Genomic DNA, 22466 nt, shown 5'->3' on the forward strand with positions numbered 1-22466 from the left:
CCATCCATCCATCCATCCATCCATCCATCCATCCATCCATCCATCCATCCATCCATCCATCCATCCATCCATCCATTTTCTGTACACCCTTCTCCCTAGTGGGGTCGGGAGGTGCTGGTGCCTATCTCCAGCGAGACATTTTGGGCGAGAGGCGGGGTCACCCTGGACAGGTCGCCAGTCTGTCGCAGTTTGTATTCAATAAATATGATTAATTTTACATTGCTGACTCTTTTTGTGCTGGTTTAATCCTGATCTAGGGGAAGTTTACTGTTCTTAACACTAGCTATCTAACTAACTATCTTCTGTTAAGCTAACTGTCTGGCGACATAGATAGCTACAGAATTGTTACACAGTAACTGTGATGAGTAAAATCTGGTTTATATTTTCATATCTTTGACATATGAGTGACCCTCAGTTCTCTTTTTTTCAAGTACCGTCTAGACTTTTAATTTGATTATTTCAACCTGCATCACTCATTTTGCCAGGATGACTAATACATGGTGGGTGTAGATTTCTACACAAATACATTTATTAATGATTCTGGTCGTCTTGTTATTATTCATTCTGTGGCGGCAGGACTTAGTCAGTGCACTGAAATCGGAGCTCGGTGGGCTGTTTGAGAACCTGATTGTGGCACTGATGACACCGCCTGTCTTATATGATGCTACTCTGCTGCACAAGGCTGTGAAGGTAACTAAGAAAACTTTTCCTGAAATGCTTCAATTTGTCCAGGTTTCTGGTCTCATGTGCAAATTATTCTGAATTCCCAGACCAGGTAATTTGACATTAAATTTCAACATATAAGTCCCTCTTTTGCTGTTCATTATTAACAAAAGGAACTAGTCTAATCTCATGAAAATTACATTAAGGTGATTTTTTCCCCTCATAAAAAAATCTATTCCGTCTTAAAAATGGATTAGATGTAATTCTAAACCTTTGGCTCATTTAGGATGCACTGACTTATGAATGGGCAAATTGGTTCACATCTCCATCTCCATTGGTCGTCTGGTAGCAGCTGCTCTCCTTCATACAGCAGAAATACTGAGCAGATGTGCTGCTGCAGTAATTCAGTCATAAATGTTTAAAAATAAGCAAAATTTCTGAGGAGGAAAGAGGAGGGATTTGAAGTGTATGGCAGCCCTTTTAAAGGTTGAAATATAAGCATGCTGCAACACTTGGTGTTTTTACAATAATTCAGCTGTTCTGTATTGATACTTTCCAAGCAACAAACGTTTTTATTCAACAGTCTCTTGATTTCCTCTTTCTTTATGTTTTTACAGTGTCTTAAAGTGGTTTTGACCAAAGATGTCCAGGCTTTTTGAAAGTCCTTGAAGGTTTTTCTTTGGACTGTGGCAGTATTTATTTATTTATTTATTTATTTATTTATTGTCTACTAATGCAAAACAACATTCAAAATCCAATTGAAAAATACTTTAATCATCTCAAAGGGAAACTAAACAATGTTGTAACTCGTATTATCCAAACTGGTTGCTATTTCAGAATATACCATATAACTTATTAACATTTTGACTAATGTTCCAGAAAATTGTGATCTTCAAATAGCTATACACACCTGTTTTATAATCAATTGTCATTGTAATTTTAGTTATTACTGCATTGTTGAAACAATCAGAGACAGATCACTCATAAATAATAGAAAATCAATTTGGGTTTAATGGAGGCTTTTCTACAGTCAGTTAAGTCAGTTCAGTTCATCACAACAACTCGTAGCTCTAGATCTATGAAAAGCAGCCTGTGCAATTTCAGGGAGGCAGTTAACAGCAATCAGTCCTTCGGAGTAATCATCCCTTAAAATCCTCAGATCCTTTAATATTCGTTGGAATGTGTTCATTTAAATTTAAGTCTTATAGTCTTCAATTGTTTTCAGCAACAAATGATCATAAAGCAAAATCACAGTAACATAAAAATAACTAAGTCAGCAAATTATTCCTGTTAATAATGTGGCACACAAACCAAAAAAGAGTGATTTTGAAAATATGCACTCTTCTATAAATCCCTTTGCTGTTGTTTTTGTCCTTCCTTGTTTTCATTATATCACATTCATTATGTTGCTTATGGTCAGATCTGCAAATAATTATAAATATTGGAACAGCTTGCATTAAAAAATCAGAAGAAAAAGATCTTCCTGCAGTGGGTCTTTTTCATACCTTTTTTAATATGCTTCTTGTTCTCCACAATGAAAATCATCTGTAATGATGTGTCATGTTAATGCAATGGATGGCCTTTCATTTCTCTATCTATCTGCTTTGGATCTAGGTTGGAACTGTTTTTTTTCTTTAGCGCTCCACATCACCATCTTAATGTATTTTCATATTTAACATTAAAGCTGAATGTTTTCTTTGGTTTTCTTCTGAAACAAATAAAAACATAAAACATTTACTGATTTTCAGTAAATGTTTAGAAATGTCTCTAAATGAAGACATTTAGAGACATTTCTCCTTTTTAGATCCCGTCTGATAAAAAAAAAAAAGTGTTGTCTGAAGCATATTTATATTGTTTCATACTGAGCTCCAGTATTCATGCACTCTGTTTGCTTCCCAGGGTGCAGGGACTGATGATCAGGTACTGATTGAGATCTTGGCCTCCAGGACTGGTGATCAGATTAAAGATATCAGCAAAGTCTACAAGAAAGGTGATGCAATGAGGCAGACCAGAACAGAGAAATTATGATTACTGGAACTGCAGCCAGGGAGTGGAAACCATGATGGATTTCACCCCAGAAACATGAAACCAGTTTTGTGAAATCCCCATGATAGACTTGAAAACAGTCTTTAAACTGGTTTAAATAGTTTAAATCATGTAAGGATGAGATTTAGGTAGGTTTAAGTGGGATTGAGTTTAATTCTTGAATGATGCCAAGTAAGTCTGCATATAAATAAAGAGGAAGGTTTTACCTTCAGCACAGTAAGAAACCAGATTTTAATCTCTTGCATCATCCTCTCCTTCTACATTTTTACTATGTTATTCAGATGAAAGAGACCAAATTCTGATGCCACAGATTAGAGCTGGTCAACACAATCCTTTTCACATAACATGGAAAAAAGGTCCAAAGCCAAAGAGCTGTGTTTCTCTGATCTGGAAAAAGAGACATTCCTGCTAATCAGTTAATCAAATCATTCCTGTTGTAGCTGTCCTTGGAAGATAGACCACAATCGATTGCATCCATAAGCAACCATAATGCTGTGAGTCTAAGCTTCCTTTTGTTTCTTTTTCTCATTTTTCCTTCAGAGTTTGGTGGCAAACTGGAGAAGGATATCAGCAGTGACACCGGAGGGAGCTACGGGAGACTGTTGGTGATCCTGCTGCAGGTAGAGAGCGGACCGCCTGGGAAGACTTTCCTGTCATGATAATGAGAGTCTCTGGTGATCTCATTACAAAGTCATGAGAGCTTTAAGTCTGAAGTTGAGAGGTGACTGGTAGATGTGTTTTTTTGTTTTTTTTACTAGTGACAGTAAGGTAATCCCACAGTTCTGGGACCTTCTCAGGATAATTTCATCTTCCCGGGTTAGGTTCAGTAGCACCCTGAGTTCATCCACACTGACCTACTTTTGATTCTGTTTGTCACCTTGTCTCTCTGCTTCTGCACCTGCCTGTCCTCTTACATTTCTACTGCTGTTGGCTCTCCAAGGGGAGCAGGGAGGAGGGAGTGGAAGAGGATAAAATTGAAAATGATGCCAAGGTAAGAAAATACTAACATTTACATCTGCAAGCAAACTAAAAATGCATGAAGAAATGCATTGAATATTGATTGTTTTGGTTATTATCAAACAGTTTTCACATTTTGCACCAATTTTGCTTCAAAACACATATATTATAAATGAGAAATATTCAGATTTTCAAACTGAACTAATGTATTTGAACTGGTATTATTTCCAAAAACAAAAGAAATATGTAAACTTCTACATGACTGTAAATAAAAATTAGATTTAAATATTGAAAGATCTCTTCATCACTCAGACCCAATTTCACCTTTTACTATATCAAGTAAGCACAGAGTAGTTATGACAACAACAAAAAGAAATGCATTGTTGTATCCATGTGATTTCAATGGGACTGTATCAACAGTGTTTACTAATCTAATGCTCTTCATTAACTAATCATTATCAGTGTGATCACCTTTGTTTTGGCAGTTTGTAGTTCTGGAGCATACAGATACATGGTAATAACAATAAATGATGCCCACTAATGTGGTGAAGGTAACAGTTTCCAAAAAAATCTGCAGTGAGATAGACTGTTAATAACATTCTAACCATTTAAGACAATGAAACAGCAGACCAACGGCGAGGTCAGATAACACACTGCCCGAAGATATTTCAAGAGATCCCAAGAGCTCCATTCTAGACTGTACAAGCCTCAGTTAGGAATTAAATGTTTACAGACCTGACATGACAATTGTAGGAAGATGATTGAGGAAAAATAACAAATCTGGAGCTTTGGAAAGTTGCTCTTTTATGTACTACCGTGTTCTTTGACCAGATTAGAAGAAAACATGGATGTCTGGCCCTCATGCTCAGCACCATGTTAGGAGAAAACCAAACAGAACATGTCAGCACACACATCTCATACCAACACAGTGGAGAGATGATGACTCAAGCTTTCTTTTACCTGCAGGTCCTGGGCATTTTGCAGTCATTGAATTTACCATTAAGTAATCTGGACATAAAAGTATTCTCCAGCCAAATTATGAGATAATCATAAACAGTATGTTGGATTAGAAGGCCAAAAAAACAGCAGTAAATCTGAAGCAGACAGGCAGAAACAGGAAATAATCAGTGTTTAATTTTTCGCTGTACATAAAAGATAGAGAGGGACAACTAACTCTTCCTCCATATGCTGCGCCTCTTCTTGCATCACTACAGAACATTAGTTTTAAACACATTGAGCTGCATAATCGTCCTTTATAGATGGACTACTCCTCTCATTTGCACTTTACTACTCCGATAATAGAAAGCTATTAAGCTCTATGACAACACAAATTGCAAGAAGAGACTCCCCGGACCTGCTGGGAATTTAAGAGTCACCTCCACATTCATTTGGTGACAGTTTTTACGTCCTGTAACAAGCAGCACAAACAGCTTTGAAAGGTGAAAATGCAGAGGTGCATTCTAAGCAACAATCTAGATGACAAGTATAGTAAATTAAAGATTAATTTAAATTCCATAATCTTCTTTGCCAACATGTTTTTCTCTGAGCTTGTAGAGCAGCTAAAAGCAAATCTGTATTTGTCTATAGAGCAGCCTCGATCAAAATGACAGAGTATTAACCTTTGGTAAGAGAACATCTACTTTAAAAGTCATTTTTCTAATATGAAGCAATGAAATAGGATCTAACACATAAAACCTTTTCATAATGTGTCTGTAAGAACATCACAATCAGCTTTTTTTAACTAAACCATTCAGTGATCACTTCAGGAGAAAATTACAAGGTTCAATGCGTTTATCAAATGATCATGGTAATTTGTCATTTCCTAAAATGTGAGTTGTATGAGAGGAAAAATTGAGAAACTATCATTTAGCTGCCGAGAAATAAGCCTAAGTTTAAGAATTTCTCTGTAACAGCAGAGAAGAAAGTGAAACAGACTTATCCTCGGGTGTTTCTTGTCAATGTGAAGCCCTTCATTACTGCTGTCACACCGGCTCTGCCAGGTGGCTGCATATGTGTGAACACAGGTGTGTGCTCTGCCATTACAGGACCTGTATGCCGCCGGTGAGGGGAAGTTTGGCACAGATGAGGAAAAATTCATTACAATTCTTGGCAACAGGAGCTCTGAGCATCTCCAGAAAGGTGAGGTTTGGCCATGGCATCATAATATCAGAATGCTCACTTGATGGTTGCTGCCCTTTGATAAGCAAGGTGGCCCAAATCTCCAGATCTCACAACACAGCACAGATCCAGGTATTATAGTGGTGAAATGCACAACAGCCTCAATCTCAGCAGCTCTCCTTTGGGGCAAATATTGTTTACTGGAGTTGCAGGTCACAGAGGTGAGGCAGGTGGTGAAAGTTTGAGTGGTAACGAGTCAATCTGAGGTTATAAAGTTAGTTAGGTATGAAATGGATGAGTTTGGACAGCAGAAAACTCTGTTGAGATTTCACTTTTTTTCTCACTATTAAGAGGTTTAAAGTCGGAACATTGTACAAACATTTGAGCCTGGAAATCCTATATTGGAAATATCTTCATTTTCACTTAAACTTCAATGTTTTCCTTTTGAGTAAAACATATAACTTTCTTAGTTTTTGATGCGTACAAGAAGATCTCTGGCTCTGACATAGAGGACAGCATTAAAGGCGAGACCACTGGGAACCTGGAAGACTTACTGCTCGCTGTAGGTAAGAACCACTTTTTCTGTCTGTTTCCAGATCCAATGACAAAGACCAGTACTCCCTCTTAGTTTTATGATTCTGGCAGACATATTTTAGTAACATTTAGACTTGACAGTTTAACACAATTTCATCTTAACACTTTTTAAATTAAATCTCTTGTTCATTTTCTCCACAGTGAAATGTGTCAGAAATGTACCCGGATTTTTTGCTGAGAGCCTCTATAACTCCATGAGGGTGGGTACCGATATTCCATCCACACACTGCAAAAATAAAATATCTCTTCCACATTGGGAAACTAAAGGACCAGTTGCAAATTAAATAGTAGAATAAATAACAACCCTAGTATTTTCTTCCACTCTCATTGCTGGTCAACCTTTCTGTCCAACTCTCCACAAGAAAATAAAGGTTCCTAAACCCTGCGTATATCAGGGGTCCAATGTAATACTGTGTAACGTCATAAGCCATTGTTAACATCTGTATATTTTCTCTCCAACTTCTCAGACTTTCTTTTATTCCCTTGAAATTGTCTTGATTGGGCTTTCTCAATATCTTTTAAAGTTTTTTCTTTGAATATTGGCCACTTCCTCCCCCACTTAAGTTGCTTTTGAAATGTAGTCACAAGCCTTTAGTATCCCCAGTTTTTATGTGCAACTTGGAGGTGTGTGTAAGAGGCCTGGACATGGCATGACATTTTTTCTTCTTAGAAAGTGGGTGATGCTTTGTTAGACAAGGAAACCACATTACTCTATTGTAGAAAAAAATAGAAGAATATAAAGGACTGTTTATACATGAAAGATTACATTTAATTCACAAAATAAAATAAACTTGTCAGAGATTATTTTTGTAACTTTTAATAAAGGTAACTTAACTTTGAGCATCTGTTTTATTGGGTATGTTTAATGTTCAGCGGGCTGGAACTGACGATGACACCCTGATGAGGATAATGGTGACCAGGAGCGAGGTGGACATGCTGGACATCAGAGCAAACTTCAAGAAGATGTATGGACAGTCTCTTTACACTACCATCCAGGTACAAATCACAAGAATTCAAAACGTCGATATTATTTAGTTTTTTGATAAGCACACTAAATATTCCAGTCCCATTAGAAAAGACAGTAGGATGTAGAATCATCCGTCCAGTTTTCACCTTGCCTACATGTACACATCCATCCCACTGCATGGAGCTGGTTGTGGTGTGGGTGGTGTCACTGGTGTGATGGAGGAGGGATTGCTAATTTACTTTAAATGTCTTGTTCGCTGTGATGAGACTGCTTTCCTGCTTGTCAACACACCGAAGTGAATTAATCTTTTCCCCTGGGACCAGATGTTCCTACAGAGAAGAATTATCACTCTCTTTCATGTGAATCTCCCAAATCTCTGAGACAGAATAGATAAATAACACATTAGCGAATAACCTTTGAATAAATGGAACAAAATGCATTCTTGATTACCATTTAATTGAATTGAAAAGCTATTATCTTTTGAGTTATCCTGTTTATAAAATCATTTTGATAATTTTTGAAGAGATATCAAAAATCTATTTTTTTTTCCAAGAAAAAAAATGTTCTCACTCCCAGCTGGCGTTTTGTGTTAGTTATTTTATTCTTTTAGTTATTTTTATTCATTCCCATGATTCCCTTTTACCCTCCTAATGTAATTTTAATTGTATGGCATTTTGCTGCTACATAATAAAACAGGAGGTTTATCTCTTTGAGCTGCTAAAAGTTCACACAGACATGGGTTTTACATCAATCAATATATTTTTTTTTACTTCACATTGTAACTTTTCATTCTCTGACTAAAAATATAACTAAGGTGGAAACTTATGATTTAATTTCTATTTTGGATCAGTAAAGTATTTTTGAATTTGAAACCAATGGCCATGATTGCAAAAAGCCAAATAGATAACTTTTATGACAACGCAAACTTTGCCCAGACCAAACTGTCTGGGTATCGCAGACAGTTTTATTTTTTAAAAGATGCTGGAGTTTGGGATAATATGTTTGCCTTTTATAATCAATAGAAGACAGTTTGAGCTTTCTCTTTCTCTCTCTGCTCTTCACTCCTGCCCTGCATCCATTTTTCATCCATCATTCAATCTTTTCAACTCCTCTGAGATTTGGGATTGTAGCTCAGAATAATTGTCCAAACATTGTCTTAACCCAAAACGTTGTGAACAAAAGTCTAGAAAAGAACAAATCATAACAAACATAACAGAGCTACTCCAACATGCTGCCTCCTTATTTCGCACAATTCAAGAAATATCAAGAAGTTACTAGAATTTGCTCCAGATCTTTGCTCATTTGCTGCTTTCAATGAAATTATATAAAATGTCTGACATACATTTTCTTTGATTCTCATTTCTTATTTGGGTAAAAACAGTTTGAATTAAATAAATTGAAAAGAAATGAGCTATAGTCATGACATTATATGTTTTTATTTCCGAGGCGGAATAGTGAAGACGTTTTAAAAACAGAAATTTGGCACAGGTTTAAATTTATTGTGGATTTTCTTAAAATCCCAGAGTCAAGATTATTTATATTTGATCAAATATACAGATTTACCTCACCTAATATTTGTCTCCAAGATAGTTGCACAGAAAAAAATATTGGCTATTTTTTAGCCATGAGCAATATTCTGGTATGATTCCAGTTGGATATTTGACACTTGAAGAGATCATTAAAACTGGTTGCTTTCCTGAAAGGAATCTAGGTTTGAAATATGGTTCCGTTTTTATTTTTATTTGTATTTATTTTTTTAACTGAATATGGAGGTGTTCCAGATGCTTAATGTTAACCTGTTCTATTTGTTGATGTGTGATTATTCTCTTGTTGGAAAACTAATTAGAAAATAATCTATTTTAAAAATTTACCAGTACCAAAAGCACCAAAACAATCCCTCAATTTGATGCTACCTCCACTGTGGTTGACATCTGTTATACTTTAGCATGCCTGAGATTTTGCAAAAGTCCTGGCGAAAGATCCTAACTGAACAATTTAAATAAATGTTATCAGTTTTGATAAGAAGAGTGTGCAGTATCATCAATCCACCCTGGAGAAATAAGAAAATAATCAAATGATTAACCAAATTTGACATGCCATTCTTTCCCCTGATGAGTGTTCGAGCTTCTAAACCAGCAACAAAAGTTTGACAATTTTGCATAAATTACAACTCATGAAGAGCCTTTTCTGCCATGGCACGATTTTCCCCCAGATGTGAAACGGTTGTTCTGCTTCTGCCAGAAAGGACATAACCAGTTTGAGCTTGTGTGTTCTGCTGGAGGGTACATCGCCATGTGGAGAGGAGGAGCAGGATATCCAATCATGGATCCCCACACCCACACACGTCACATTAAGAGTCATTGTTACATCCAAAGTGTCTCTGGAAAAACACTGAAGGGAAATTGATCAATTCAAACACAAAAGGAAGAAGATTTTTCTGCCTGTGACTAAAAAGGGTTCCACATCTTTTCTTTTTGTAGGAGGACACAGCAGGAGACTACCAGAAGGCGTTGCTGTACCTCTGTGGTGGGAAGGATTAATCATGTTTGAGGGATGAGACTGTTCTACTCACAAGGGATTAGATATTGATCCATCTTCTTTTTCCTTTCTGACTTTACTATTGATTGAATAGTATAACAGCATATTTGCAGGATGAATGTCACATACAGTCTACTTCATACATGCATTAACAGCAGCCCTTTTTTAGTGATCAGTGTTGATGCAGGCTTCAATTTAAAATGGAAAATAACGAATCTTATCCTAGATGATAAATTAATCTAATATGGATCAGCTTCATCAAGCTCACATTCATGGCTATTGGTTACCTCTTTTATGCTTTTATTTTAGAAGTTAAATCAGCTCACAGAAAATAATACTGCTGATCAATTATTTAAGCAACATGTCCGCAGCACTGCTGCTGTCATTAATTACAAATGAGATGCTGAAATCCAAACCTGCTGTCAAGTAATCAATAAGTAATAGAAGAGCATTACACACTTGTTGGCTTAAATTAGGACCTTTTCATGAAGGGCACATGCAGTAAGCAACCCACAAGAGACAAACGGCCCGCTTCGCTGAAGCTGGACCACAGGGTGGCAGCAAAGTTCAGAATCCGCCCCTAATCTCAGCACAGTGACCCAACAGAGTTAACTCTCCACTGTAATAACATTTGTTTTTAACTTAATATGCTTATTGAAAGTATTTAAAGTTAAATAGGTCTCATTGTTCTTAAACTGTAAGAAATTGTATGGGTTTGTCACACATACCATAAATAGTTTAATGTTTCTGAATGTCTTTCTGCTTTGTTTGTCTATTTCTTCATATGTTACTGATTTTCAAATCTAATATGTATAATCTTTGTGAGTATTTAAATAAATTATGAAGCATTGCCCTACAAGTTTCCTGTAATATCCTCTGTGTTTCAGTGTTTTATAGTTCCATTATAAAGATGTGCACTGTGACTTTCATCAGCTGTGGAGGATTTCACACTGCAACCAGCAGCACCAACTAATCACATGGTATCGTACCAATAGTACATTCTTGTGCAGTTTCATTAATTCTTTTAATCCTCCTCACCTGAGGCTCTGTTCAAACCTCATTCGTACTCATACAAAGGCATTCATATGAACATTTAGGCCACCCCCCCCCCACACACACACACACAGTCCCTAATCTACTTTGTGTTAAAAAGTGTTGGAGTGTGTTCTCATTTATTTTCAATTTGACCGACTGAGATTTATCAGCCAATCAGGAGCTGCAGGCAGTCACACCACCTGTTACTCCACACTTTGCTGGGTCCACACAGCAACTCTAGCTTTGTTTCTAATGTTTCAGAATAAACTTTGAAGAATTTGTGGTGTACAGCAGGAACTGAGATTACTTTTTCATTAAACTTCTTAAGTGGTCAGACCAGGATTGCAAGGAAGCCATAAATTGCACAAATCCAAAGAGTAAATTTTTTCTCAAGTTTAAGCCACATTTCAAGCATCAATTCAAGACTTTAACTCTTACAGAGCAACAATTAATCAGGTTTTTAACACACTGAGCATCAACTGCAAAATAGTCATTCTCTAATTTACAAACATATTATATTAAAAACAATAAATTTACTTAACATGGTCTTACTGTCCTTTAACAAACAAAGATGTTGCCTGGTTTTCTGCTCAGTCAGAGCCCTAATGAGAGATAACTGAAGACAAAGCCTGTAATGTCCACTCGCCATAAAAGTAAAAAGATAGAAATGTGCAGTATCAAGCACAAAAGAAGTGATTTTGCAGGCCTGTGTTGTGCAGTTATTTGAAATATCTAATACTTGTTTCATTAAACACATGGAGTCATCTGTTTAATTCCTGGAAATATCATTTCTCTGTGTGTTGATATGTGAGTTTTGATAACTTGTCAAGAGGTTGGCTCAAGGTCAAGGATGAGCTGAGAGGCCCACGCTGGACCAGGTAAGGTTGTTTAATACTTTTCTATTTATTTTACCTTTTATATCACTGTTTTAATCTGAAAAAACTTATCAGTTTTTTAAAAGGTATTTATTTTTTAAATTAGAGTTAAACCCCAGGAAGCAGAAGGTTTCAAAGGCTACAAAGAGATTTAGTAGTTTCTTGTGACTGGATGTTTCATCCCAAAAAGTAATACATTTTATCTTTATTGAGTGTGAGGTGGTAAGTATTAGTCTTTCTTGTTTGTCAAACATCAGACCAACCTTTATTTATACTTAAAAACCCTCAAGTGTAGAGAATTGTTTGAAGTGAAAATAGCATAAACTACTATTCAGACATACATCCGCCTTTCTTTTAATGGACTGCACCTGTACAGTATTTTGAGAAATTAGTTTAAAAAAAAAGACACACCAGCTGTGAATCAACAGAATTAGGTGCACAGAGGAGCTGCAGCTGGACTACAACCATCACTTCACTCAATAAGCTCAATAATCATTTGCAATTAAAATGGTATAGTTTCCATACTCATCTTAAAAAACATTATTTGCAAATCTGTTGTTTGCCCAGCTTTTAGTTTTTTATACACCTACATGCCTCAATGCTGTTACTAAATAAATATTCTATTCTATTCTATTCTATTCTATTCTATTCTATTCTATTCTATTCTATTCTATTCTATTCTATTCTAGTCTAGTCTAGTCTATTCTAACCAACCTTCCCAGCAGCAGCGGTGTTCTGCTTTCAGCAGATGGGGTTTTATTGCATTGCCTGGAGTAAAATTCCTTCTTGTGGATTTCCTGCAATCCTCCTGACTTTGTGACTCCCCTCTAATTTTCTTTTCTCTTTAGCTACATTGCTTAAGACGTTCTTTTTTTTTCTACAATAACAAATTTCCAACAAAGAGCAGAAGGGAGCCTGCTGAGATTCTGAACTCGATGGATATCAGCTGTAGGGATTGCATTATGTTTCAGCAGGAGTTCAGGACTAAATCAAGAGAAAAGTATAAAGTTATTCCCCTCCTAAAATCCCAGTCTGGCCTCAGGCCACGATGGTTTCTGAAAGTCTGCTTTTTAATGACCTCTGTCTGACTGCTGAATGCTGATATCCACACTCTGCGTGCTGCTGATGATTCAAGTATGAACAGATTATTACCAGTAGGAACTTTAACCTACATAAAGACCAAAAGGAAACAAATCTAAAAATATGCAGCCTGAAAATAAAAAATAACAGTTTATAAAAGCTGATGTTTATTTTCTTATGTAGATTTTCAAGGTTGAAATCTGTCTAGAAATTAAACTGAAGCCCTCTGATTGAACTTGATATTACACATTCTGGCATAAAATAAGATAACATTACCCAGCATGGACACTTCACACCTAAAGACATTTGAATTAATGTACGGTAACAAGGGAAACATACAGAATTAAAAAAAAAAAAGATTAATAACTAAAAAATGATCAGCTAATCTGATAACTGCCCAGATATTTGGGGTGCTTTCACCAAATTTGTTTGTTTGCCTAGAAACAAACAAACTAGAATTTGCCTCTCAGCTCAACCTCCCCAAACAAAGTCAGGTTTGTTTGAGGAGGTTTGAATGCACAAACTCTGGTCCGCCTAGCAGGTTTTGGTTCAGTAAAAGTGAACTCTGGCACAGGTTGATTGTATATGTAAATGGCAAATAATATAACTTGAAAAAAATGTTTCACCAAGAACTGAGCCTTGGGGTACACCCGCATTAATTTTTCAAAACAATAATTTCCCACAACAGTTCACAGGCTACAAAGAAAGATTTAAACTGCTCAAAAACACATATTTCTGATTACCCATTACTTATTGTTGTTTAATATGTGAAGTGCCTTTTTAATATGCAGTACTGCTTCATTAAGAGTCCCCATTAAGTAATGAAGACGAAACTTAGCTTGTGTGAATGGCTATGATTTATTTTGGATGGATTTAATTGTTCATCATCACAACGGGAAAAAAAAAAGACTTTAACGTTCACATAACATTTCGGTTTCTAACATATAAATACATATTAGTATGCAAGTATGTGCAGTGACTATCACTTTCCAAGTTCAGTCTCTTATAATCTTTTTACAAGACCACCAGCTACATGAAGTATTCACTTAAATACTGTATGTTCTGAAGTGACCACACAAGCCAAGCTTGTTTCTATCTCAGCAATCGTAATTGTTCACCATGGTGGAAAAAAATGTGCAAACACTAAACCAGGAGTCGCTGCAGAACTCTTTGGCCAGTTTCTTGTTCTTAGGCAGGCAGGATTTGGCGGTTGTGACTGGAGCTGCTGGAACGTAAGGCGAAGGAGTCACTGTCTTCTGGGAAACTACGAGCCGAAAGTGAGCCTCTCTGGGGGCATGTTTGCACATGCCTGCCCTCACCAGTAACTTTTCATTATGACACAGGCTGTTTTGCTTCTTCAGAGCCCTGGTAATCTGCTTCCAGTAGAGCAAAGTGTTGGACCTATATTGGGGACAAAGAGCTGGTCTGCCCACATATCTACAATTGAAGCTCTTTTCCCCCTTTTTGCAAGTAACGAAGAGGAACAACGGATCATTGTCTGTTGCAGTCCAGGTGCAACGTGAACCATCTTTGGTGACCAGTTTGTCTCCAACAGGTTTCACACGACTCAGTCCTGATCTTTCCTTGCGATGTCCCCTGTCCTCCCGTCCTCTACGCCCGTGACTCCTCTGACAGCTGCCCAACATCATCTGATGGGAAATACAAGCGAGCACCATCAAGATGGCTATGTTGGTGAGGAGAGCCATGAAATCCACAGAACACACCCTGCAAAAGAATTCATTAGAGATATGACCCATTATCACTCACAATGCACTTTTCAAAGAAAACTGTTTTAAGCCTCTATTAGATTAACATTCTGGAAGAGTTGAGAGAATAATCAAACTTTTTAAAATAGCATTTCACTCCTATTTGAGTTTGAGAAACTGAGGCACTGATTTCAAAATTAGATTTACACAAATATTGTAGGTTCATAAAAGAGAACTTGTTTAATCTGAGTTCAGTTTACATTAATCTATGTATAACACTTCAGCAAAAAAAGAAGCTTTTGCTGTTGATTTAAATACATATAAAATGATAACTATTATGCAAAAACGGTATTCTAACTTTACAACTCTGTTAAAAATACAGATACAAATTTTTAAGACTCTTAAATGTATGCATGTCTATAATAACATAATGTTATTAATTTGAAATTAATACTGTGTTATGCTAATACACCAACTGAATAAAATTTATTGTAGATAAAGTACAACTAAACACTTTTCCACCAGTAGCATTGGTGGAAAAGTTCCACAGAGCAGGTTTACTGAAAAAAATTGGTCAAACTTACTTGGCGTTTTCAGAGAAAGTTCAGTTTGCTGTCCTGACACATTTGAGCTCTCGTCTTTTCTTGCAGGTTGCAAATGCTGCTGCAAAGTCAGCCCTCCCCTTCAAACTCAGAGCCACACACACAATGTATCAAATACAAGCACACACACCCACACACACACAGCTACACCCACACAAGCACACAGGCACATGCACGGATATGCATATACTCAATAACAATGTGCAAGTGAATATCCTTACTGAATTCAAAAGTGTTTAGAAATAAATTAAGCTTAACTTTCTTCCAGGCACATTTGGCCCCAAAATAAAACAAATTGACTTTACTTGTATTAAAATCAGGTACAACGACCCATACATAAAGATAAATCAGCTGAATTGTAATACATTGTGCCTCAATCTCTGACTGAAAGGGAGTAAATGTGTATATATATAAAAAAAAAAAAAANTATCCTCCTGACTACCAGGGAAAAAAAAATTGTCCAATCACCATTTTTTTTAAATCCCACATTCTTCGTAAGGTAATAAAAGGTTTTATGCACTTACTTTGTCTCGTCCCATAGAATGTGTTATTACTGATGAACACAAATTTTATGTATTAGAAAAAGATATGAAAAAAAGTCCCACCCCTTCATATGTAGTATCATTGAAAAGCCCTAAATGTCCTCTCCAGATACCAAAAGGAATTAATTCAGTAGAATGCAGGGGGTGGGAGATATTCAAGTTTAGAAATGTCCTCTACAGAGGACAAAAATGAACTACTGGTAGTCAGGAGGATATATAATATATAGATATATAGATATAGATATATAGAATATATATATATTGTGGATGTGATGAAAATCTGACTTTACCTAAACTGATGAATCACATTTAAGATAATTTTCTGGTTTCAGAATGAGCTTCCTGGTTCAAGGAATCTAAGCTACACAGCAATATATTCTGTAATTTTGCAATTTTAAGAAAAGATGATATCTGAGACATTTAAGTCCTTCACTTGAACATCTGTGAGGTGTGGTAAAGATAAGATGATTTTAAAATGAGCCAGGTGCCCCAGCATGAGAAAAAAAATAACAAATGGGGTTTAATGCATTTACACCATGAAGGTCATTATTCCTTAGTTTACTTCATTAGTTTGACTCATGAATCATGAAGCAGGAGGATTAATGTCATTGAAACTTTTTTTCATATTTTGTCACATTGCAACCACAAAGTTCAGTTTATATTAATGGGATTTTATATTTTTAAATCCTCCTCCCGTCACAACCTGTCCTACTATATTTACAAAATTTTGTTTAAGTCAAGAATTTCACATGGCACTATTGTAAATAAAGTAGATGCATAAGAATTGTTTAACTAATAGTGTTTATTTCTCATTTAAAAGCATTTTCACAGTCCATATATATTTTTCACAAAATACCTGTAGTGAGAAAGTTTTTTTCAAACAACAAACATAAATTCTGATCGTGACAAACAATATTCAAGCTAATTATAGTAAATATCACAAAAAAAAAACACAAACATGTATACTATCTTTTCACAGGTTAAAGCAGTTCTAATTCATACAGGTCTACTTCATGCAAAACATAAAAGAAGCTGCTGAAGGTTTCCAAAGAAAAATGTAGCATTTAAAATCAGAGAAATAAAAATGTAACAGCCACTGTAGTACCAGGCTACTTCTGTAAGAGGGCGCTATAGATGTTTCAAAACAAATAACTGGCCTGGATTTTTCCTCCAGTAGTGGTTTCAGTCACCAATTCAGCACAATCTGTATGCAGAACAGAGAGGAAGACATAAAATCCTGATCGTTATGAATCAGTGACGAAAGTAAAAAAACATTTAAGCAAACAAGATTACACAGGATTATACTTGTGTAATCAGGATGTATATCTTAAAAAGATATAAATCTTAAAACGATATAATCCTGAAAGGAATTTTCTGCTGCTCACCTTTTTTGTTAATTCCGAAACCAACCAATTACAAAGGAACAGACGCCCTGCAGGGACCTCCAGCAGTACTGCTGAGCCATTCTCCTCCGGGCGCTCTCAGTCGGAGCTGCCGTCGGCTGTGATTTGGCTCTCTGTGTGGTTTTAACTTTCCCTGGAGCCCGAGATGTTTTAAAAGGTGTCTTCATTGTCAAATTAGGTCTTCCATGGGCAGCTGAACTTTGGGGTTTTCCAGGTTGCTTTGATGGCTGCGCTGCTGGCCGAGACCTTAGGAAAGGACCGGCCGAGAAGTTCATCCGAGATTCATCGGTCGCCTTCCTGCACATGTGAGGTTTGATCTCTTTAGGACCCTGACAGCCGTGTGCTTGCTTCCTGAGGACCCACATCATCTGGACGAAGTAGTGCCTGGGGTTTTTGTTGAAAGCACTGCAGGTGTAAGGTCTCCCCACATACTCACACCAGTAGGCACGTCTGTTTCCCAAGCATGACAGCCTCAGCTTTATGTTTTCTCCTTGGCCTGTAAGGATCATGGTACACTTGTCCTTAGCCTTGGTTTGGAACTTGATGGGATCGTCCCAGATGCTTTGTCTCCCTTCGTCCTGTGCCTCAGCTGGCCAAAGGCAGCAGGCCAGCAGCAGAGCAGTGGCTTGGGTCCACATGGTGTCAGATAGATGCCGAGGGCAGGATGAGAGTGGAACTGCTTGAGCTGAGGCTTCCTCTTGGTATTTATTGGCCAAGCAGACACACAGTAGCTTTAGGGAACAAAGCTGAGTCAGACTAAGAAAAAGTGGTTATATGGGCGGAGGAGGGAAAAGCCACGTTAGTTCCTGCTGAAATTATGTAAAGCCCACTAAGATGCAACATGGATTCTCATGTTTGATCGTTTCACATAAAAAAAAAACAACAGACACAGATGAAGAAATCTTTTTTTTTTTTTTTTTTTACATTTACTGCCTTTACAGGTCAGTTTCACACTGGATTAATGCACTCATAAACATACATTGTCACAGTTTCCAATTTGATACATATATTTTAATAAGAAATGTGAAATCTGATAGAAAAAAGAAAGCTGAACCTCTCTTGTTTGCGTTAAGTGGCAGTTAAGGCTCATAACTGTGCAGGGTAACCTATCATTTCCCTCTAAACATAAACCCAGGACAGTGCCACAGAGAAACATGAGTACACACATGCAGGGACAAGACTAGAAAGGGAGGCAGTAATGACCATGCCAATTAAGAAAGCACAAGAAAATGTATGAAATAGGGAGGAAGGATGGAGTACACACATATGGCACACAGGGTCTTATATGAGATTAAAATGTTTCGACCAAAACAATTGTGTTCTTTTTTTGCAAGAACTAAAGAAAACAGAGAGCTAAATTTGATGTAATGTATTTTAACTTGATCAGAAATGCAATGATTTGTTTTCATCATCTTCAAAGTTAAGTAAATTTTTTTAGAACAAAGTGAAGGAACCCAGTGTTTGAACTAATAACATCCCAAAAGGGCAGAGTTTACAACCTACTTTAACACTAATTACCAAGTATGACGTGACTCTGACTCATCTGATACAGAACATTTAGCTGTAAACCATAATTGCATATAAATCCAGAAAGATGCAACATTTTGAGAAATCAGATTGCACTTTTAAATTATTTAAAATAACCACACCCACACAATGTTCAGTGTTTCAGTAAATAATATGAATAAAGTCAGTTCTCTCAAACTTGGCCTCTGTTTTTGACTGGTTTTCAGACAAAAAAAAGTCTGTGTGGTTTTTCTTGGAGTGTTTATTTGCATCCTGCTTGGTGCCTGAGAAAACTTTGAAGCCAAGCTTATGGAAGAGGATAATAATGTCTTATTGAAATAGCTGACCGGTAAAGCAACCCACAGGGTTCTGGCTTGGCAGTACAACCATCACATTGGAATGTGCAAAGTGCAAAAGCGTGCAAAACCATCTGCTCCAATGTTACACACAGTTCCCATTTAGCATCAAATGTATATTAATTTCAACATATTTTCCCTTTTTTACCCTCAGAATTACATGTTTTGCCTCACAGTAAAATACGAAAACCAACAAACTACTTTCTTTTCCATAACATGTCAAAAATATTGTTACCCCAAAATACAGATCAAGCTGAAAGAAGGTAAAGAAAGATTGGAAGAGAAAATAACTTGAAATGGAGAGTTTATTCACAATTTATACACTTTTGTCATATCCACATAAAAAACAAACATCTTCCTGGATCCATCATCGCCCAGCTGTTCAGCATCACATTTCAAACCAGCAACCCATTCATCTGATCAACCCAAAGCTACCATATATAACTAGTTTAAGCACTTAAGTTGTGAATTTGTCCCCATAAATGCATTACCAGACTCCAGCAAGGAGTAAAACTGTGATAGTCAGCATGAGCACACTGATCATCTAAAAATGTCCACCTTGAGGAAAACTAAGTTTGTAACTGAAGCAAGCAAAAAAAGAGAGCGCTGGGAAGAGACAGAGCCAATAAGTTCACATTATGGAAAAGCACAGCTGGGACATCTTAACATGGCAGTCAGTGTTTCCTCTGGAGAAATAAAATTAATGAAAATAGTGTCTAAAGTCAGTGTAGCAGAGCATAACTTGTAAACTGTTGGTACATATTTTCAGTACTTCTACTGCAAATTACAGTTATTGGCTTTATAAAAGTCAGATGTGCACAAAAATCTACAAAAATGGGTTAATTTTTAATCCTTGTTATGGTAACCTAATTAGAAGTTGTTAAATGTTAGTACTCTCTTTAGTGACTTCTTAACTGACACATTGTTTTTGTTTGTTTTTATTCAAGCTCATGGGGTTTGTCTTTTAAAAACAATGGCAAACTTGGATCTAAAACGGATGTGTTGGCGTATAAAACAAATGTAATATAAAAATTATGGATAAAGTATTAAATTTAGACCAGTTTTTACCATTACAGTTAAAAAAATCTGATTTTTTTTTTTTTGATTCACATAAAAACTGACTTTTGTTAGTCTTCATATATGCATATTATGTAATCTTCTACCTGGTAAATGTTGATAGTTATTGTGCATTTACAGTGACAAACAAAGTCCAAATTTTGGTTGTTAAGGCAGGTATTGCTTTTTTCATAGTCCACATAAACCAGATGTGTGTAAACCATGAAAAATACTTCTTTTCAACAATCTGATTGATGGTGCTCATTTGTCCCATAAATGGATTGTCTAAGCTCTCACTGGAGAAAGCATCTGTATAGAAATATGAGATATAGGATATGTTGATTGGCTTCCCTGATGTAACAATATCAGCATATTTCTCACTCAACCTCTACATATAATAATGATTAATGAATGAACACATTAAAAAGTTCCATGTATTCAGAAGTACTGTTTAACTAAAAAAGCAGGCAAAGGGCAAAAAGCGTGCCACAGAAAAACTACTTAAAAATATGGAATTTGGCTTGAGAGTTAACTTTCCACTTTAAAATTATGAGGACCATAAAGCAGGAAAGACCTGAAAATAAACGCATGTGGTACATAGAGGAAATAGAAGTAGATGTTGTTTTTACTATTATTCTCCAACTGTACTGTATTATTTAAAGTTCAACCAAAACACATCTGCTATGCATTTGGTAAGAATTTGTCATTTGGAGTTACAGTGTGGTTGTGATGGGCCTTTCTTACCATAACAAAGGAAGATAACAGGTCATATCTGCCCCTTGCTTCAAGAATTAGTGTTTTTTTCTAAACTCACTATTCAAAATAATTCTGAGATTTGGTCTTTAAAACTCCAAGTGAAGAATCGATTTAGAACAACGCACCAATCTGAATTACAAATAAATGCTAAATGTTAACACCTGACACAAGTTTAAATGGTACAGGAAGGGCATTTTAATGATGTCAGCCCCTAGATTGTTTATATTTAACATAGTGATATGGCCTTTTTTAACTGTAATGTCGTCATGGTAAAATATCTCAAAGGCAGACAGACCTCTTCAGTGTTTCTCACATATCGATGGGTCACGTTGCCCCTTTGCCATTTCATACTTTTCCAGTATTGACTTTTTCACGCTGAATAGTTGTTGTATACCAACAACAACAACTGTTGGTATGCAACATCTGTCATTGGAAGTTGCATACCAAACTTCAGTAAGGGGACATTTCATATCTAATTTGACCGATGAGCTAAAGTCATTTTTGGTATTTTGCTTCTACTGTAAGAAATGGTTTTTGTCATGTGACTCCAATGGGACAGGTCCAAACAGATATCAGAGTAAAAACCAATGAAAAAAGGGTGCAATACAATTTTTTTAAGAAATAAAATTTTATCTTTGTTATTGAACTATTCCTGAGATTTGAACAAAAGGATACAAGTAGTGTGTTTTACAGGTAAGAAACTGAAGAATTTGGGGATAAAATGGGAAAATTTGAATGAGGTTATGAATTGTCAAAGAGGGAAATTGACCCATAGCCACCTAAAATCAACAAAACCAACATGTCTGGAAATATTGTAAACAGCTTTAAAAAAAGTCATGCTTCATTTTCTTACAAATGCTCTCCACAAGTCGTTATGCCACTGTTCACACAAATTTTCTCAACAGGTAAAATATCACACATAAAAAGTGAGCTTTTTAACTGAGCTCACTTGAGCCTCAGTTAAAAAGGATGCTTTTTTTCAACAAAACAATCAGATCTTTATGAAACCTGCCTTTTGACACTCACTTTGAAAGTGCAACACCCTTTTTAACTGCAGGAAGAAAATATAACTTTCTCCAGCTTCTCTTTTCTTGAGCACAAAGTTCATAAAAACGAGCAAACACAACAGTCAATGTTATGTCCTCTCAAGGGCTTTTTCAGCTTGGTTTTGTGTCCAAACTAATGTAAACACAGACACAGCAGTCCTGGAAAATGTAGATGAAACCTGGCTCAGATTGATGCTGAGGGCTGATAAGGTTGGCGTCCTGCCGGCAGAAACCAAACTGGAGAATTTGGTCTGCATCATTGAACAAGCCGGATGTCCCGTATTCTTCTTTTGAAGTGAAGAAACCAGCGTATGTTGAGATTCCTCAAGTGAGCTACAATAAATGAAAAAGAACATTCTGAGTTGTTAACTGATGAGTTGATACATTTTATAAATAAACTCCCTGGCCAAAATAATAAAAAAAAGGCAACCAAATAAAAAAAGGTCACAATAAGCTTTTACAACATTTATTTATAACCATAATTACATTCATGTTTCACCCAGATCTTCCAGTGATGATGGGAGAGTGCGACCACTGCAGTGAGCAGTGAACAGTGGATGGATGGATGGATCGGTGGATGGATGGATGGATGGATGGATGGATGGATGGATGGATGGATG

At 36.4% G+C, this 22466-nt stretch overlaps 4 protein-coding genes across 25 annotated transcripts in view; 1 reads left to right on the plus strand and 3 right to left on the minus strand.

Moving 5' to 3' along the window:
- The window catches only part of anxa5a (annexin A5a), a 16996-nt gene extending 6335 nt beyond the window's left edge, over positions 1-10661 (plus strand). The window contains exons 5-13 of the mRNA XM_007551000.2: positions 577-690; positions 2563-2653; positions 3250-3329; positions 3650-3700; positions 5712-5805; positions 6255-6350; positions 6520-6578; positions 7252-7374; positions 9826-10661. Of these exons, the coding sequence (XP_007551062.1) occupies positions 577-690; positions 2563-2653; positions 3250-3329; positions 3650-3700; positions 5712-5805; positions 6255-6350; positions 6520-6578; positions 7252-7374; positions 9826-9885 (768 nt within the window). The 3' untranslated portion in view covers positions 9886-10661. The remainder of the gene's footprint in view (positions 1-576; positions 691-2562; positions 2654-3249; positions 3330-3649; positions 3701-5711; positions 5806-6254; positions 6351-6519; positions 6579-7251; positions 7375-9825) is intronic.
- A 3051-nt stretch (positions 10662-13712) lies between these two features.
- Positions 13713-15576, minus strand: fgfbp1a (fibroblast growth factor binding protein 1a). 2 transcript variants are annotated; one of them, XM_016670889.1, is made up of 2 exons: positions 15164-15576; positions 13713-14522 (listed from the first exon to the last, which is right to left on the minus strand). In XM_016670889.1, exon 2 carries the CDS (start codon positions 14520-14522, stop codon positions 13971-13973), a length of 552 nt encoding a protein of 183 aa, XP_016526375.1. In that variant the 5' UTR covers positions 15164-15576; the 3' UTR covers positions 13713-13970. The 2 variants fall into 2 exon arrangements, with proteins under 2 accessions (XP_016526375.1, XP_007551063.1); XM_007551001.2 differs by having other exon boundaries at positions 13713-14598; positions 15164-15574.
- A 929-nt stretch (positions 15577-16505) lies between these two features.
- fgfbp2a (fibroblast growth factor binding protein 2a) lies at positions 16506-17881 on the minus strand. The gene is made up of 2 exons (XM_007551004.2): positions 17109-17881; positions 16506-16927 (listed from the first exon to the last, which is right to left on the minus strand). The coding sequence occupies exon 1, from the start codon at positions 17762-17764 to the stop codon at positions 17117-17119; it is 648 nt and encodes a 215-aa protein (XP_007551066.1). The 5' UTR covers positions 17765-17881; the 3' UTR covers positions 16506-16927; positions 17109-17116.
- A 1394-nt stretch (positions 17882-19275) lies between these two features.
- The window catches only part of prom1a (prominin 1a), a 67004-nt gene continuing 63813 nt past the window's right edge, over positions 19276-22466 (minus strand). For all 21 annotated transcript variants that reach the window (XM_016670927.1, XM_016670929.1, XM_016670928.1 and 18 more), the window contains one exon: positions 19276-22179. The gene's annotated coding sequence lies outside the window, so the exon portion shown is untranslated. The remainder of the gene's footprint in view (positions 22180-22466) is intronic.

The sequence above is a fragment of the Poecilia formosa genome, unplaced genomic scaffold, assembly GCF_000485575.1.
Source record: "Poecilia formosa unplaced genomic scaffold, Poecilia_formosa-5.1.2 Scaffold39, whole genome shotgun sequence".
In the NCBI taxonomy this organism is placed as follows: domain Eukaryota; kingdom Metazoa; phylum Chordata; class Actinopteri; order Cyprinodontiformes; family Poeciliidae; genus Poecilia; species Poecilia formosa.

Coding starts and splice junctions, on each gene's coding strand:
- fgfbp2a (XM_007551004.2), bottom strand. CDS start 17,764: ATGTGGACCCAAGCCACTGCTCTGCTGCTGGCCTGCTGCCTTTGGCCA.
- fgfbp1a (XM_007551001.2), bottom strand. CDS start 14,579: ATGGCTCTCCTCACCAACATAGCCATCTTGATGGTGCTCGCTTGTATT.